This window comes from Panthera pardus, unplaced genomic scaffold (assembly GCF_024362965.1).
Source record: "Panthera pardus isolate Hobbes unplaced genomic scaffold, ASM2436296v1 HiC_scaffold_24, whole genome shotgun sequence".
NCBI lineage: Eukaryota > Metazoa > Chordata > Mammalia > Carnivora > Felidae > Panthera > Panthera pardus.
This window is the reverse complement of record NW_026526810.1, coordinates 63,427,772-63,446,585: the sequence shown is the minus strand read 5'-3', so window position 1 is coordinate 63,446,585 and position 18,814 is coordinate 63,427,772. Positions and strand designations below refer to the sequence as shown.

At 37.9% G+C, this 18,814-nt stretch overlaps 2 protein-coding genes across 2 annotated transcripts; both read right to left on the bottom strand.

Moving 5' to 3' along the window:
• Positions 1–2,609: 2,609 nt before the first annotated feature.
• LOC128772781 (olfactory receptor 11G2-like) lies at positions 2,610–3,563 on the bottom strand. The gene has a single exon (XM_053888710.1). The coding sequence runs from the start codon at positions 3,561–3,563 to the stop codon at positions 2,610–2,612; it is 954 nt and encodes a 317-aa protein (XP_053744685.1).
• A 12,925-nt stretch (positions 3,564–16,488) lies between these two features.
• Positions 16,489–17,457, bottom strand: LOC109255634 (olfactory receptor 11H6-like). Its single transcript, XM_019430461.1, has one exon. It carries the CDS (start codon positions 17,455–17,457, stop codon positions 16,489–16,491), a length of 969 nt encoding a protein of 322 aa, XP_019286006.1.
• Between the last annotated feature and the right edge of the window lie 1,357 nt (positions 17,458–18,814).

Genomic DNA, 18,814 nt, shown 5'->3' with positions numbered 1-18,814 from the left:
GGAAAGCCATCTGGCCCTGGACCATTGTTTTTTGGGTGATTTTTGATTATTAATTATATTTCTTTACTGGTTATGGGTGTGTTCAAATTTCTGTTTCTTCCTGTTTCAGTTTTGGTGGTTTATATGTTCCTAGGAATTTGTGTATTTCTTCCAGATTGCCCAATTTATTGGTGTACAGGATCTCATATTATTCTCTTATTATTGTTTGTATTTCTGTTGTTTTGGTTGTGATCTTTCCTCTTTCATTCTTGATTTTAGTGTTTGGGTTCTTTCCTTTTTCTTTTTGATTAAACTGGCTAGTGGTTTATCAATTTTGTTATTTCTTTCAAAGAACCAACTTCTGGTTTCATTGATCTACTTTTTTTTTTTGTTTTTTGGGTTTTTTTTTGTTTCAGTGCATTAATTTCTGCTCTAAACTTTATTATTTCCTGTCTTCTGCTATATTTGCTGTTGTTTTTCCAGCTCTTTAGGGTGTAAGGTTAGGTTGTGTATCTGAGACATTTCTTCCTGTTTAGGAAGCCCTGGACTGCTATATGCTTTCCTCTTATGACTGCCTTTGCTGCATCCCAGAGGAGAAAATAAATATTTTAAAATTTTATTCATTTATTTTTTTATATTCCAGTATTATGAGGAGCACTGAGTAATGTATAGATGTTGAATCACTGTATTCTATACCTGAAACTATTTAACACTGTATGTTAACTACATAGGAATTAAAATAAAAACATATTTAAAAATTGAATAAAGAGACGGAACAAAAGAAAAAGTAAAGTTGTGTTAACCTTATAATTGAACATAGAGATATTTACATACATCAAAGGCTAACCATAGGGAAATGTTGATGGATCAATATAATTTTGGTTTATCTTTGTAATATGCCATAACTCACTGAGATAGGTCACTAATAAAATATATTGAGAAAGAAATTCTAGTGTAATTAACATATAGTGTTATATTTGTTTCAGGTGTACAATATAGGGGTTCAAAAAACTCTTAATTCCAGGGGCGCCTGGGTGGCGCAGTCAGTTAAGCATCCGACTTCAGCCAGGTCACGATCTCGCGGTCCGTGAGTTCGAGCCCCACATCGGGCTCTGGGCTGATGGCTCGGAGCCTGGAGCCTGTTTCCGATTCTATGTCTCCCTCTCTCTCTGCCCCTCCCCCGTTCATGCTCTGTCTCTCTCTGTCCCAAAAATAAATAAAAAACGTTGAAAAAAAAATTAAAAAAAAACAAAAAAACAAAAAAAAACCCTCTTAATTCCATACACCTCATTCACCCATCCCTCCACTTACCTCCCCTTTTTCAACCACCAGTTTGTTCTTTATTATTTAAGGATTGGGTTTTGTTTGTTTTTTTGTTTTGTTTTTGGTCTCTTTCTTTGTTCATTTGGTTCTTAATTTCCACCTATGAGTGAAATAATATGCTCTTTTGTCTTTCTCTGTCTGACTTACTTTGCTTAGCATTATATTCTGTAGGTCCATCCATGTTATTGCAAATGGAAAAATTTCATTCTTTTTATGGTTGAGCAATAGTCCATTGTATGTGTATGTATACATAGACATATCTATCTTCTTTATCTTCCATATGTTCTTTATTCATCTATGGGTGGGCATTGGATTGCTGTCATATCTTGGCTATTGTAAATAATGCTACAGTCGACCTGGGGTGCCTGCATCACCTCAAATTAGCATTTTCATTTTCTGTGGGTAAATATCCAATAGTAGAATAACTGGATCATATGGTAATTCTATTTTTAATTTTTAAGGAACCTCCATACTGTTTTCTATGGTAGCTGCACCAGTTTGTATTCCCACCAACAGTACATGAGTTTCCTTTTTCCTCCACATCCTTGCCAACGCTAGTTTCTTGTGTTTTTTATTTTAGCCATTCTGACAAGTGTGAAGTTTATGGAAATAGTTTTAAGATGGTTATGGCATTAAAATAAGTCACACAGTGCTAAAATTAAACCACACATGGTACCAGAAACTGTTGTTTAACTGTATTTACCCCAAGCTGAGTTACGCCTTGAGTAATGTCCTGGACTTTATGTTTAGCTCTTATCTTTACCGTATTCTAGGTAGCTAATACACTGTAAATTCCTAATCCTTGTCCTGTGCCCTCTGAAAAATCATTAATATCCAGCTAAGGCTATTAGTCTGTTTCCTTAAAGATGCATACTTTGACAGGGTAGACTTCCTTCAAATTTGCATCTTCCTTCTCAGTAAGTATGTCTCAGTGGAGAATTATTGGCTTACAGTGTTAATGCCCAAAGCAATCTGTGCTCTCTATTACATGTGTATCAGTTGTTTCAACTCAGTAATGCAAAATAGACCTCTGTCTTTTTAGAAATTGAATTACATATAGAGGGACTAATGGGCTTAGATACTAAAATTTCACTTACGTGATAAATAGCTTCAAAACAAAATTGAATCCACTTGCTAAAATACATTCTTAAATAAGACTACTACAATTTGTGGTGAGTGGTGTTTAAGATGATAATGGGCTTTCATTTTAGTAGTTTTGAAATACAGTTTAGTGAATTTTCAGACAAATATATCACTCATGTTTTGTTAAGGGAAGTTACACTCCAGTGATGGAATTTGACTCTGATTTACATTTTATGAATACCATGCGCAGTGCCAAAGATTTTCTTCAGAGCAGTCTTCATTTCCTTGTTCCTAAGGCTATAGATTAGAGGATTACAGAGGGGTGTTATCACAGAATAAAGTAAGGTCACAATTTTCTGCATTTTCACTGGGCGTCCTGATCCAGGACAAACATACATCACCATAACAGAGCCAAAAAACAGGATCACCACTGCCAGATGAGAAGCACAAGTGGAGAAAGCCTTGCGTTTGCCTGCTGCTGAGGGCATCCTTAGCACAGCCACAATCACCAGAGCATAGGAACAAAGAACAAAGAGAAAGGTTCCAATCATGGAAACAGCATTGAAAGTAGAGTAAATGAACTGTGTTGTGGTGTCTTCAGAACAGGACAGCATCATCAATGGGGCAGGATCACACAAGAAATGGTTGATGGTATTTGGGCCACAGTAGGGTAACTGTGAAATGAGAACAACTGGGGTTAGGAAGAGGACGAACCCGCACGACCAGCCAAAGATGGCAAGGCCAGTGTACAGCTGTTTCGTCATAATGCGTGGGTAATGCAGAGGACGACAGATGGCAAGGTACCTGTCAAAGGCCATGATGCAGAGGAAGAAGCCCTCATCACACCCCAGAGAGAAGAAGAAGTAGAACTGTGCAAAACAGTTCACAAAGGAAATGGACTTGCTTGAGGACAGGAAATTGGCCAACATGTTAGGGACGGTCGTGGTGACATAACATATTTCCAGGAGAGAGAAATTCCCCAAGAGGATGTACATGGGCGTGTGAAGACGCCGTTCCCACCGCACTGCACAGACAATGGCTGCGTTCCCCATGAGAGTCAGTGTGTAGACTACTGAGAAGAGCCCGAAGTAGAGGAGCTGCATTTCTGGGCTTGAGGGAAAGCCCACGAGGATAAAGTGGCTAACGGAGTTGGTGGTTTCTGTGCCGGACACATTCATTGGTCTGGAAGACATGGAGATGACTTTGTTATAGCACTCTTAATGGAGTATGCTGGTTCTTCCTGAAAACATTAAATTTCTTTATTTTTTATTTCATAAAGTAGTAAACAGACTTTTGCTTAAACAACAAAACTGTGACTTACATTACTCAGCCCTGAACATATATTATTTAAAAAGGCGCAGTACTAGAAAAGAAGGAAAACATGAGTTGGAGACAAATTTTTCCCTTTCTAAGAATGCTAGACTAGATACTAGGAATGCAATCTTGTGATTCTGATAAATTACCGGTATTAGTTTACTTTTCATATGTTTACCTGCACTATTGATACTATATTTCTGTGCATGTGAATATATTTCAACAGTCTATGAGTACTTGATATTCTATGATTTATAACTGACTTAATAAAAAGACTAAATGAAGACACCTAAGAATCTAAGGGTAGTGCCATGACAGGACACAAACTAATATTTATTTTCATTTTCAGTTCCTCCAGGTTACTCATGGAGTTTTAAAGTAACCTAAAAAAACCTCTATCATTCCAGGATTTATTCATTTTTTTAATGATACTTAAGTATTCATACCAGTGTTTAGTACAAAAATGCTTCCTTTACTTTTTTAGCAACTGAATGCACTATATATTGTGAGAAAGAGCCCTATACCTTGGCCTCTAAGTTGCTCTGGCTAAATATTTTGATGTGTTTCTATGTCAATATATGTACCACATATGCCCGTAATGGCAATTGACCTGAGGGAAAGCAGCTAGTTTGAGTCACAGTGACCAAGTTCATTGTCCCTATGCTTGTACCCGTGGTCAAGTTGGCTGTAAGAAAATTGGAAAAATAGGTTTCATACTGTTGTGAGAATTTCCATAGTATTTTTTTTTACCTCCTTCCCACCCCCAGTCCTTGCCCACATGTTCTTTTTTTCTCTCTTTTAGACAGAACTTTCATATCTTTTTACATCTCACTAAGCCCCATCTAGGCCTTTCATGTCTGGGCAAATGAGAAACAATGAGCTTTGCACTTCTCTCTGGGTACTTCCATACCAAGTAGTTGTTCCTAAATCAAAAAAAACTCAGTTCTCCTGTTTCCTCAGTACCTTTACTCTGACCTTTTGCATTAAGCAAGGTAATTCATTCAAAAATACTTATTAAACTTCTTCATTGTATCAAGTTGTCTTTTAAGTGCTGAAGAAACAGCTGTGGGTATGCCAGATCTTGCACTTATGGAACTTATAATCAAGAGATTAACAATATATTTTAATACATTTTTTGCTGAATTTTTTTTTGTTTTATTCTCCTGGAAATATTTTTTACATTTTATAAGGAATAATCTAATAAATCAAAGAAGATTTTTCGAAGTAGAAATCCAAGACTCTAAGTCAGGGAAATCCTGGACTTACTTGTGTAAAGGTCAGACCACATAGATGGCTGACTCTTTTATTTGACCGTTGAGATGGCATCTAGATTGGAAGGACTACTATTTATAGATTCTTTTTGCCTTGTAATTGTATATATGGTTATAGAAGGTCAGGTCAGCCAAATCCTTGGCTCTATTGGTTTTCTAAAACACTTTATTAATGTTTTTAAGAACAGAATTTACTCATTTACACAGGGACTTTGAGAAATCATGTCCCTAAATTCCTTTTTGAAAGATTTTTTATTATTATCATTGAGGTATAGTTGACATACAACGTTCTCTTAATTTCAGGTGTACAACATAGTGATTTGACAATTTTATACATATTGGAATGCTTGCCACGATAAGTGTAGTTACCATGTTACCAAATATGTTATAATATTATTGAGGATATTTTCCACATTGTACTTTTTTATATTCCAATGGATTGTCCTTTTGTCCTTTAGGCATTCCTGTGGTCCTGTTTACTCAGCACCCTAGTGTCATCATCTCAGTTTAATTATTAAGAGGTAGGTCGTTGACAAAGGATTTGTTTCAAATCATTATTGACCCTTAGCCCCCTTATTTTAGAATATTTCCTGGAGATAGTAATTGTCCAAAGCCAGAGTTTAGGGTACATCCTGTATGATTAACAAAAATAACAATAAAAACTCAACATGCTGGAAACTTTTGTTACTTCAAAAAGAATCCCCATTAAACCAGGGCTTATTAATGTGATGGGACTGAAAAGTAATAAATGGGTTTTGGAAAGAAGATATCACTGGAGAGAGAAATTTGCCATATTTATTCACTAAGCAACAAAAATCATCAAAATAAATCCTTCTCCAGCAATTGTCAGTTAATATACCCCTTCACTTAAAATCCTAAGCCCTTGTATGTATCTCTTATTTATCTTTTAGAGTGATACACAAACTAAGTGAAAAATATTCCCCAGAATTCAGGGAAACAAGAAGGAAATTAATATTTTTAGGTTTTATTTATTTGTCAGCATTTCAGTCTAATGAAATATTTTCAGCTTTTTTAAAGATAAAAAATTTCTTATGAAATTATTTTTGCAAAAACTTTGAGTACATGTGGCTCACATGTTAGACAATTTCCACTTACTCCTTGGATGAATGCTGAGAAGAGGGTCAGAGACCAGACATAAAATATTACTCCATGGAGCAACAGGCATGTGAAGGACTTCCAAGAAATTGGATGATCCGGTTTGTAATCTCTCATGGATTGCAAAGAGTAAGCCCTACAAGATACTTTTTCTCTAGTTTGAAAGCACATGTTTATGGTAAAAATGAAAGCCCAGAAGAAGGTATTATATATGTCTACTTTCTTGCATCATGACCTTTTGGGATTTGGGATTTATCCTCTTGACGATTTGATAGTATTTGTTCAAAAGAGGAGATAATTTTTGAATTTTCACTTATTTATAATTAAACACCAAGTCTTAGTATTCCACAAGGAATAGTGAAGATAAAGAATCAATTCTATCTTTTCTTTTTTCTCTAGTAGTCATATATCATTGAAGGTTTTTGGGGAATAATTAGTCATAATAGGGATTGTTATAATAGCTGTAATAGCAAGCTCATAGGAATCCCTTTGTCTATTTTGAAGAAGAAGAAATCATTCTTTGACCACCAAATGTCTGTACTTAGGTAGTTTGTTAGAGATATCTGGGGTGCATTTTATTTATTTATTTATTTATTTATTTATTTATTTATTTATTTATTTTTGGTTTTTTTTGTTGTTTCAATATATGAAGTTTATTGTCAAATTGGTTTCCATACAACACCCAGTGCTCATCCCAACAGTTGCCCTCCTCAATGCCCATCACCCACTTTCTTCTCCCCCCCACCCCCCATCAACCCTCAGTTCTCAGTTTTTAAGTCTCTTATGTTTTGGCTCCCTCCCTCTCTAATTTTTTTTCCTTCCCCTCTCCCATGGTCTTCTGTTAAGTTTCTCAGGATCCACAAAAGAGTGAAAACATATGGTATCTGTCTTTCTCTGTGTGACTTATTTCACTTAGCATAACACTCTCCAGTTCCATCCACGTTGCTACAAAACGCCATATTTCATTCTTTCTCATTGCCACATAGCATTCCATTGTGTATATAAACCACGATTTCTTTATCCATTCATCAGTTGATGGACATTTAGGCTCTTTCCATAATTTGGCTATTGTTGAAAGTGCTGTTATAAACATTGGGGTACAAGTGCCCCTCTGCATCAGCACTCCTGTATCCCTTGGGTAAATTCCTAGCAGTGCTATTTCTGGGTCATAGGGTAGATCTATTTTTAATTTTTGGGGGAACCTGCACACTGTTTTCCAGAGCGGCTGCACCAGTTTGCATTCCCACCAACAGTGCAAGAGGGTTCCCGTTTCTCCACATCCGCTTCAGCATCTGTAGTCTCCTGATTTGTTCATTTTCACCACCCTGACTGGCCTGAGGTGATATCTGAGTGTGGTTTTGGTTTGTATTTCCCTGATGAGGAGCGACGTTGAGTATCTTTTCATGTGCCTGCTGGCCATCTGGATTTCTTCTTTAGAAAAGTGTCTATTCATGTTTTCTACCCATTTCTTCACTGGATTATTTGTTTTTCAGGTGTGGAGTTTGGTGAGCTCTTTATAGATTTTGGATACTAGCCCTTTGTCCGATATGTCATTTGCAAATATCTTTTCCCATTCCATTGGTTGCCTTTTAGTTGTGTTGATTGTTTCCTTTGCTGTGCAGAAGCTTTTTATCTTCATGAGGTCCCAATAGTTCATTTTTGCTTTTAATTCCCTTGCCTTTGGGGATGTGTCAAGTAAGAAATTGCTGCGGCTGAGGTCAGAGAGGTTTTTTTCCTGCTTTCTCCTCTAGGGTTTTGATGGTTTCCTGTCTCCCATTCAGGTCCTTTATCCATTTTGAGTTTATTTTTGTGAATGGTGTGAGAAAGTGGTCTAGTTTCAACCTTCTGCATGTTGCTGTCCAGTTCTCCCAGCACCATTTGTTAAAGAGACTGTCTCTTTTCCATTGGATGTTCTTTCCTGCTTTGTCAAAGATGAGTTGGCCATACGTTTGTGGGTCTAGTTCTGGGGTTTCTATTCTCTTCCATTGGTCTATGTGTCTGTTTTTGTGCCAATACCATGCTGTCTTGATGATTACAGCTTTGGAGTAGAGGCTAAAGTCTGGGATTGTGATGCCTCCTGCTTTGGTCTTCTTCAAAATTACTTTGGCTATTCGGGGCCTTTTGTGGTTCCATATGAATTTTAGGATTGCTTGTTCTAGTTTCAAGAAGAATGCTGGTGCAATTTTGATTGGGATTGCATTGAATGTGTAGATAGCTTTGGGTAGTATTGACATTTTGACAATATTTATTCTCCCAACCCATGAGCATGGAATGTTTTTCCATTTCTTTATATCTCCTTCAATTTCCTTCATAAGCTTTCTATAGTTTCCAGCATACAGATCTTTTACATCTTTGGTTAGGTTTATTCCTAGGTATTTTATGCTTCTTGGTGCAATTGTGAATGGGATCAGTTTCTTTGTCTTTCTGTTGCTTCATTATTAGTGTATAAGAATGCGACTGATATCTGTACATTAATTTTGTATCCTGCGACTTTGTTGAATTCATGTATCAGTTCTAGCAGACTTTTGGTGGAGTCTATCGGGTTTTCCATGTATAATATCATGTCATCTGCAAAAAGTGAAAGCTTGACTTCATCTTTGCCAATTTTGATGCCTTTGATTTCCTTTTGTTGTCTGATTGCTGATACTAGCACTTCTAACACTATGTGAAACAACAGCAGTGAGAGTGGACATCCCTGTTGTGTTCCTGATCTCGGGGAAAGTTCTCAGTTTTTCCCCATTGAGGATGATATTAGCTGTGGGCTTTTCATAAATGGCTTTTATGATGTTTAAGTATGTTCCTTGTATCCCGGCTTTCTCGAGGGTTTTTATTAAGAAAGGATGCTGAATTTTGTCAAATGCTTTTTCTGCATTGATTGACAGGGTCATATGGTTCTTTTGTGCTGTCTGGAGTAACTTGTGTTGGTGGGCAGGGCCACAGTCAGACCGATGTCTGTCCCCAGCCCACTGCTGGGGCCACAATCAGACTGGTGTGTACTTTATCTTCCCCTCTCCCAAGGGCAGGACTCACTGTGGCTGGTTTGGCCCCTGTCTGGGCTACTTGCACACTGCCAGGCTTGTGGTGCTGCTTTGATGGGATCTTGTGTGTTAGTCAGGGTGGATCTCCAAGCTGCACAGGGGTGGGAAGGGCAGGCTTAGCTCACTTTGCCCTAGGTGGTCCCCTGCGGGAGGGGCCCTGCATCACCAGGAGGGAGGCAGGCAGACCTGTCGGAGGGATGGATCCACAGAAGTACAGCGTTGGGTGTTTGCAGGGTGCAAGCAGGATCGGTGCCGGGAACTGGTTCCCTTTGGGATTTCAGTTGGGGAATGGGAGAGGGAGATGGCACTGGCCAGTGCCTTGGTTCCCCACCGAGCTGAGCTCTGTCTTCCAGGGCTCAACACCTCTCCTTCCCAGTGTCCTCTCTCCCTCCCGCTCTTGGAGCAGAGCTGTTGAGTTTTCACATTCCGGATGATAAGTCCCATTGGCTGTCAGAACTCACGCATTCTGGCCCCTCTGCTTTTGCAAGCCAGACTTGGGGATTCTGCCTTGCCGGGAGGGCTGCCCCTCCACCGCCCTGGCTGGCTCCCACCAGTCCGTGTAGTGCGCACTGCCTCTCCGCCCTTCCTACCCTCTTCCGTGGGCTTCTTGTCTACACTTGGCTCTGGAGAGTCCGTTGTGCTAGTTCTGGCAGTTTTCTGGGTTATTTAGGCAGATGTGGGTGGAATCTAAGTGATCAGCAGGATGCAGTGAGCCCAACGTCCTCCTATGCCACCATCTTCTCCCTCTGTTCTTTTTCTGTAGATCAGAAAGAATTGGCAGCTTAAACTTATAGAGACAAATTTAGAATGGGGATTCTGGGACTGGGAGATGAAGGAAATGAGGTGATGTTGGTCAAAGGGCACAAACTTCTGGCTCTAACATGAATAAGTTCTCATTAGAACACTAGTACAGCTGGTGGTTATAGTTCACACTTCTACATTATGTACTTGAAAGTCACTAAGAAAGTAGATTTTAAGTGGTCTCACTGCCAAGAAAAAAAAGTAATTATGGAGGTGATGGAGGTGTCAACTAACCTTATTATGGTAATCATTTCACAATATACACATGTATAAAATCCATATTATAATGTTATACACCTCAAACTTAGAAATTATTTTTTAATATAATTTATTGCCAAATTGGCTTCCATACAATACCCAGTGCTCATCCCAGCAAGTGCCCTCCTCAGTGCCCATCACCCACTTTCCCCTCTTCTCTACCTCCCATCATCTCTCAATTTGTTCTCTATATTTAGAAGTATTTTATCATTTGCCTTCCTCTCTGTTTGTAAATTTTTCCCCCCTTCCCTTCCTCCATGGTCTACTATTAAGTTTCTCAAGATCCACATATGAGTGAAAACATGGTTCTGTGTTTGTCTCACTGACTTATTTCACTTAGTATAACACCCTCCAGTTCTATCCACATTGCTACAAATGGCATGTTTCATTCTTTCTCATTGCCAAGTAGTATTCCATTGTGTATATAAACCACATCTTCTTTATCCATTCATCAGTTGATGGACATTTAGGCTCTTTCCACAATTTGGCTATTGTTGAAAGTGTTGCAATATACATTGGGGTATAAGTGCCCCTATGCATCAGCACTCCTGTATCCCTTGGGTAAATTCCTAGCAATGCTATTGCTGGGTCATAGGGAAGTTCTATTTTTAATTTTTTGAGGAGCCTCACACTGTTTTCCAGAGTGGCCGCACCAGTTTGCATTCTGACCAACATTGCAAAAGCGTTCCCCTCACCAACATGTATTCTACATCTCTCTCGGCGTATGCTTGCAAGAATTTATGTTGCATATCCATGAAACTGCTGGATTCCAGGGAATGTATATATTCAACCATAACAGATAATGTTAGAGAGTATTCCAAAGTGGTTGCTAAAATGTACACTCTCATGAGTAGTATATGATAATCCTCATTATTCTGTTTATTTTTTATTTTTATTTTGGTCAGTTTTTGTTTTTTTTGGTTTTCAAAAAACATTTAGGAAAACACATTCTGTTTTATATTTGTATATACTTTTTTAAAAAATAATGACTTTTCAAGAGTCTTGCTCTTTTTTAAACTACTGGGAATTTGTTAATACTTTAAAGATTTAAAAAATATATTCTGAAAGCAAGCCTTTAATCAGTTATATGTATTCCAAATATTTTCTCTGGTTTATGCAGGCTTATTTTTCTAGTCTCATAATTTCTTTTTAATGAAAAGAAGTTCTTTTTAAAAAAAATTTAATTCCAGTGCAGTTGATAAACAGTGTTATATTCGTTTCAGGTATACAACGTAGTGATTCAACAATTCTATACATTACTCAGTGGTCATCATAATAAGTGCCCTCCTTAATCCCCTTCACCTAGTTCACCCATTCCCCCACCCACCTCCCTTCTGGTAACCAGAAATTTGTTCTCTGTGGTTAAGAGTCTGTTTTTTATTTATTGCTCTTTTCTTTTCCCCTTTATTTATCTTGTTTCTTAAATTCCACATATGAATAAAATCATCTGGTATTTGTCTTTCTCTGACTGGTTTATTAATGAGCAGAAATTCTTATTTTTAATGCACCTGATTTATCAGTCAAGTTTCTTTTTTTTTAAGTTTATTTATTTATTTTGAAAGAGAGAGAGATAGAGAACTCTGAAGGGGCAGAGGGAGAGAGAGAGAGGGAGAGAGAGATTGCTAAGCAGGCTCTGTACCATCAGCACAGAGCCCAGTGCAGGGCTTGAAGTATAAACTGTGAGATCATGACCTGAGCCCAAATCAAGAGTTGGTTGTTTAATGGACTGAGCCACCCAGGCACCCCTCAATCAAGTTTCTTTATAGCTAGTTCTTTTTGCTTATTTCAAGGTTATGAAAATATTATTTAGAAGTGTTAATATCTTTCAAATTTAAAATCTGCAATTATACTGGTCATAGTTTTTATGTATGGTACGAAATATAGGTCAAATTTCAGTTTTCCACATGAGAATCCATTTGACCTAGAAATTTTCTTTGTTAAACCTGTATTCTATGCCTGCTGTGTAGTCCTATTTTTTTTTTTACCATAAATTAAGTGTCCATATATGCATGGGTTGGTTTCTGCATTCTCTATTTAATTTCATCTTTCTTTTTGTTCCTATTGCACCAATAGCACATTTTCCTAATTATGGTAGCTTATAATGAGTCTTGATATCTAAAATAGGTAAGTCCTACCAATTTCTTTCTCTTCAAACTCTTTTTGCCCATTGCCTTTCCATATAAATTTAGAATTCTTTTGCCAATTTGCACAACAATTATTTCTGGAATTCGATTGGGATTGCTTTGAATGGGGAGGTTAATTGTCATCTACACAATAATTACTCTTACAGTCCATGGGCTTGGCATATCTTCCTATTATATCTTTGTGAATTTCTTTCAACAAAGTTTTATTGTTTTCTGTATAGAAGACTTGCCAAATATATATATATATATATTTTTCCTTTTTCCCTCTGATCCCCTTTCCCATTGTTTGTCATTGTTATAATATAGAAGGATAGCTTTTGGGGGCAAATTGTAACATGGGAATCTGTAGCCAGTTGCAAGGCCGTTTGTGAAATTGTGGACTGGCTTGTTGACCTCATTCCAAACTTGACCAGTTTGAAGTCAATTTCTTACCAACTCCAGTTGGGGATCTTTTTACTAGATGAAGCAGTAAAATCAGAGAAGTGGGGAGGTCTAAGCTTCTTCTACAGCTATCTTGCTATCTTAAGTCCCCTGAATTTCTGGGTCATTTAACCCCCTTCCTCTGGTTCCTCTCTGTTTGACTAGGGTCCCCTCAGTCTGTTTTCCTCCCAATTTTATTGAGAAATAACTGACACACATCACTGTATAAGTTTAAGTTGTATAGCATAATAATTTGATTTACATGTGTTGTGAAATGATTACCACAATAGGCTTAGTTAACCTCCATCATCTCATATAGAAATAATGAAAAGAGAGAACTTCTTGAGATGACAACACTTAGTGTCTACTCTCTTAATAACTATAAGTCTCTAAGGTCTGTGAGTATTTTGCACTTCTTTATTTCTCCAAACCTGGGCTCAATACTTAGCACATAGAGGACACTCAGTAAAAGTTTGGGAGATGAATATATAAAAAAGTGAATAAATGAGTGAAGGAATGTTTCAAAGGAGGAAAATAAAATTGTCGGAAAATACATCATAGTACAGTATCCAAATAATAGATCCTGATAATTTAGTTTTAGTATCTTTGAGTGTGTTTGGGATGAGGAAATAGTGTGGATTTTGTCAGAAGTAAACCCATGGCTTGGGGAGTTTCTATAAGAATAATGTGAACAAAATTTGGTTTCCAGGGTGGGATGTAGTTTCAGGATCAATAAAACCATTAATCTGGGCCTAAGATCTTAAAGACAGTGTAGGACATATTGTGTTAGGAGATGAAATTCAAGAGGAAATTCAGGAAAAATTCCTGACTAAATTGACAGGGAAGCCTGAGAAAATATGGGGAAAGCTCAAGGCACAACTATTGAAGAAATTAAGCTTGTCAAAACACACAGATCAGGTCACTTTTCCATACACAGGGCTGATAGTTAGAACCCTGGGAAGATAACTGTTTTAGGGAGACAACTTTGAAGATCTGAGAGTTGCCTGCCTAAATCTGTTCCAGAATATTTCTTCTAGTGCACTCTCATCTCAGAAATAGCACCTTTAATAGCTTTTGCACTTATATAAAGATTTTTATCATTTTAAGTTGCAGACCACTGTAGGACATTTGCTCTTTGACTTGTTACTCATCATTTACACCCTGCCAGAAAATTATATACATTTTAAATGACTATTTAAAAATTTCTTTTTAATGTTTATTTATTTTTGAGATAGAGACAGAGCATGAACGGGGGAGGGTCAGAGAGAGAGACACACAGAATCTGAAGCAGGCTCCAGGCTCTGAGCTGTCAGCCCAGAGCCCGACGCAGGGCTCGAACTCACGGACTGAGAGATCATGACCTGAGCTGAAGTCGGCTGCCCAACCAACTGAGCCAACCAGACGCCCCTAAATTACTATTTTAGAAAATAAAATGAAAAGAAAAATGGTAAATATGAAAAAAAATTATTAATGGCATTACTAGTGCCTCTAAATCAAACTGTTAGTAGTACATTGTTTTATTTCCTCATATCTCCTATTTCTAGTTTATTCTTAATCATTCCACAGCAATTTTTTGCATGTCTTTATAAAAGTTTTTTAAATTTATTTTTTTATTGAAGTATAGTTGACAATGTTACATTAGTTTCAGGTGTACAACACAGTGATTCAATGACTATACATTATGCTATGCTCACCACAAGTGTAGCTACCAACAATTAGCATACAATGCTATTGCAGTACTATTGGCTATGTTCCCTATGCTGTAGCTTTTATTCCAAAGACTTCCTCATTCCATAATTGGAAACCTGCATCTCCCACTTTCCTTTACCCATTTTGCATTTCCCCTTACCTTTTTCCTCTGACAAGTGGAAGTACTGGACTGTGGTATTAATATTTTAAATTTTTTGAGGAACCTCCATACTGCTTTTCACAGTGGCTATACCGATTACATTCCAGCCAATGGTGCACAAGTGTTTTCTTTTTCCCACATCTTCACCAACACTTGTTATTTCTTGTCTCTTTCATGCTAGCCATTTTGACATGTGTAAACTGCTATCTCGTAATTTTGATTTGCATTTCTGTGATGATGAGTGATATTGAGCATCTTTTCATGTGTTTATTGGACATCTGTATGTCTTCTTTGGAAAACTATTTAGATCCTCTACCAATTTTTTAATCAGATTTTGTTTGGTGTTGAGTTGTGTAAGTTCTTTATATATTTTGGGTATTAACCCTTTATTGGATACATCATTAGCAAATATCTTCTCCCATTCACTAAGTTGCCTTTTTCCTTTGCTAATGGTTTCCTATGCTGTGCATAAGTTGTTGTTGTTGTTGTCTTTAATTTTGGTATGGGCCCAATAGTTTATTTTTGCTTTTGTTTCCCTTGCCTTTGGAGATATATCTGGAAAAATGTTGCTAAGGCTGATGTAAAAAAATTACTGCCTATGTTATCTTCTAGGAGTTTTATGGTTTTAGGTCTCACATCTAGGAGTTTAGTAAATTTTGAGTTTATTTTTGTGTATGATGTAAGAAAGTGGCCCAGTTTCATTCTTTTGCATGTAGGTATCCAGTTTTCTCAACACCATTTATTGAAAAGTAGTCATACTATCTTATTTCTAGCCTTAGACTCATATGCACTATTCTCTTTGCATGGTTTGTATTAATTCTAATACATATAGGGAGAAAAACCTCTTTAAAATCATGAAGCATTTAAAATATGAATTATTTTCTGATTAAGTTTCTTACAGGTAGTCTTGTTTCCAGGTCTCACCCTGTTTCAGTACATATATTCTTTTGTACTGAGTGGTACTGGGTGGTACTAAGATAAGGAAAATAATGAGTTATAAGGACCCTAAAACAACCCAAAAAAGTAAACATTTGGAAAAAAACCCACTATTTTCACAAAGTCCTATTTAAGAATTAAGTTTGCTGAGGAGAAATTTTTTGACAAGCCCAGCTGAGGAAGAGTCCGAAACTGCCAAGGACCTACATATGGAAGACATTTATTCTGAATAAGAAAGGGAAGGATGTTCTGGTCATTCTGGTGGGTGGTGGGAAGAGGATGAGGAAGGAAGAAGAAGAGGCAGACCAGGTATAATATGAGAAACTGACTGGGTGTTCAGCACGGTAGCCTTTCCTATGACTCTCCCTAACCCCAGCTGGTAGTCAGGTTAATAAACCCACACAAAAATGGAATTACTTTGGTTTTGGATAAAATGTTGAAGGAGATGAGTCTCACATCCAGACTGGTGTGATCAAAATAAGACAGGAGGTAGATTCAGGGATTGGAAGAGAAAAGCACACACGAACATGTTTGATGGTGTGTGTGTGTGTGTGTGTGTGTGTGTGTGTGTGTGTGTGTAGGGAGAGAGTGATGGGTGCTTTAGACACCTGAGCATTGTGAATCTGGGGGTCAGGGACAAATTTACCTATATCTGCAAAAGATAGAAACTGATCTGTTGACATCTGGGTTATATATGATTTTTCTGCAAAAAGGCCTGAAAATGTCTCACATTTTCCTGTTTCCATGCAAGGTGCACAGGAATATTAATACATTATAGCCTAGTACAAATGATTTATGCAAGGTCTTGTAAGATTTTGTTTTCTATTTGCTTCATTGAAATGTATTTCTAAAAATATTCCCTGGGATATGGGAAACATATCTGTCTCTCAAATTTGCATAAGACCATTAACCTCCTATAATTTTATATCACTATATGTCCAACACATATATGGATTCTAGTTCTTGAGAGGCTGCCTTTGACCAAGTCTCATAATCCTAAATAGTTTTCTCAGGGCCTGCTTCATCTCCTTATTCCGGAGGCTATAGATCAAGGGATTGAAAAGTGGAGTCATCACAGAATAAAATAAAGTCACAATTTTCTGAATCCCTGCTGGATTGCCTGCTGTTGGACTCACATACATCACCATGATGGAGCCATAGAACAGGGACACCACAGCCAGATGGGAGCCACACGTGGAGAAGGCCTTATGCCGACCTTCTGCTGAGGGGACCCTCAGCACAGCTCTGATCACCAAGGTGTAGGAGCTGGTAATGAAGAGGAAGGTGGAGAAAATGAGGACTGAGTTAAAGATGGCACAGATGATCTCAGTGGCAGGAGCTGCCACACAAGACAGATTCATAAGAGGTCCTGGATCACATAAAAAATGATCAATTGTATTGGGACCACAAAAAGGAAGCTGGGAGATGAGGTAAACTGGGAGGAGAAAACAAGAGAAGCCACACACCCAGCACCCAGCTCCTATTCTGATGCAGCGCTGAACTGTCATGACAGCGGGGTAATGCAGGGGCCTGCAGATAGCAAGGTACCTGTCAAAGGCCATGGCAGACAAGAAGAAGGTCTCAGTGGTGCCCATGGAGAAGAAGAAGTAGAACTGGATGAAGCAGCCATAGAAGGAGATGGAATTGGTCTCGGAGAGAAAGTTGGCCAGCATATTAGGGACAGTAGAAGTGACATACCAGATCTCCAGGAAGGAAAAATTGGCCAGTAGGATGTACATGGGAGTGTGGAGATGGTCATTCCACCACACTGCACAGATGATACACAGATTTCCCATTAATGTCAGGACATAGATCACAAAGAAGATTGAGAAGAGGAGGATCTGGACCTCCCAGATGCAAGGGAAGCCAAGAAGAATGAATTCACTGACAGGGTCAGAGTGGTTGTTTTCAGCTGGGATTTTCATGTTTCTCTCCCTCAAACTGCAATAACAAGACATTACCATGTTACAGATGACTTTGCAGAAGTTTTCTCATTAAGGTAGTCTCTGATTTTCTTTACAATTCAATTAGCACAGTTTAGGTTAAACATTTTCAGCATTCTTTGACCCAGTGATATTGGGAGGAATAAGGCACTTGGAGATGTGGATGCTTATTACAGCTTTACCATCATGATCACCATGCCCATCGTGGGCCATTAAACACCTGCCTTTGTTTAGTGTCCTCAGCACTATATAAAATTAATTAGATGCTTTCTTGTCATTGAGAGGCTTCAACCTAGGTCAGAAACATCAACTTAAAAGCAGTTATTTATTTTGAGAGAGAGAGAGAGCACAGGCAAGAGTAGGGGAGGGACACAGAGAGAAAGAAAGAATCCCAAGCAGCCTCCATGCCCAGCATGGAGCCTGACGCGGGACTCGATCTCACAACTGTGAGATGATGACCTGAGCTGAAACCAACAGTCTGATGCTGTATGGACTGAGCCACGTAGGTGTCCCAGCAAACTCAACTTTTAATCAATGATGGCTTACAGCAAATTTTCTCTCCATATTTAGTGACATATGCAAAATTCTTCAAAGTACTCCTCATTTTTAACTTGGTTCTCTTTGCATTTAAAAAATTGTTGCTGAAGAGGAGTAAGTTTCTTATATTCTCACCTTGAATAACATTTTAAATGAAATTGGTATGAATGAATGAGGTTCAGACTAAAGACTAATGATTCTTTTTTAACAGAGATTTTCCCTAACTAGAATACACAAGCTTCAGTCCTCAGCTGAAATTTATCACATGCAGGGAAAGTACCTCACAGTGACAGTCTATATACATTTTGCCAGGTAGACTAAAAATAATTATAGTGTTATGTCACTGAAAGCATTCTGAGATTTGAACAACAATTCGAGATCTGTGCATGGACTGTTTGGTTTCATTTCTCCTTATATATTATTTCAGGCTTCTATGTCAGAGTTCCTCCTGATTGACCTGACCTGTATATGTTTTTTTCAGGTCATAATCCTTGATATTTTTCCTTCTCCAACTATACTCTTTCTGTAAGTGACCTGACACTAGCCCCTTGATATAAAAACTATGTGAGATAAAGCCAGATTTTTCTCTCCCTAGCTATGAAATCTCTTCTGCAACCTGGATTTTTCTACCCAATTTCTTACTTACCATCTCCATTTGATATCTAATGTAACATGCCTATGACTAAACTGTTTTTTGATTATTCTCCCCTCAGACTAGCCAATCCTTCTTTCTCTGCCATATCACTACATGGCACCTCCATTCACTCAGTTGCCCGGGCCATACACTTTGGCCACATCACTT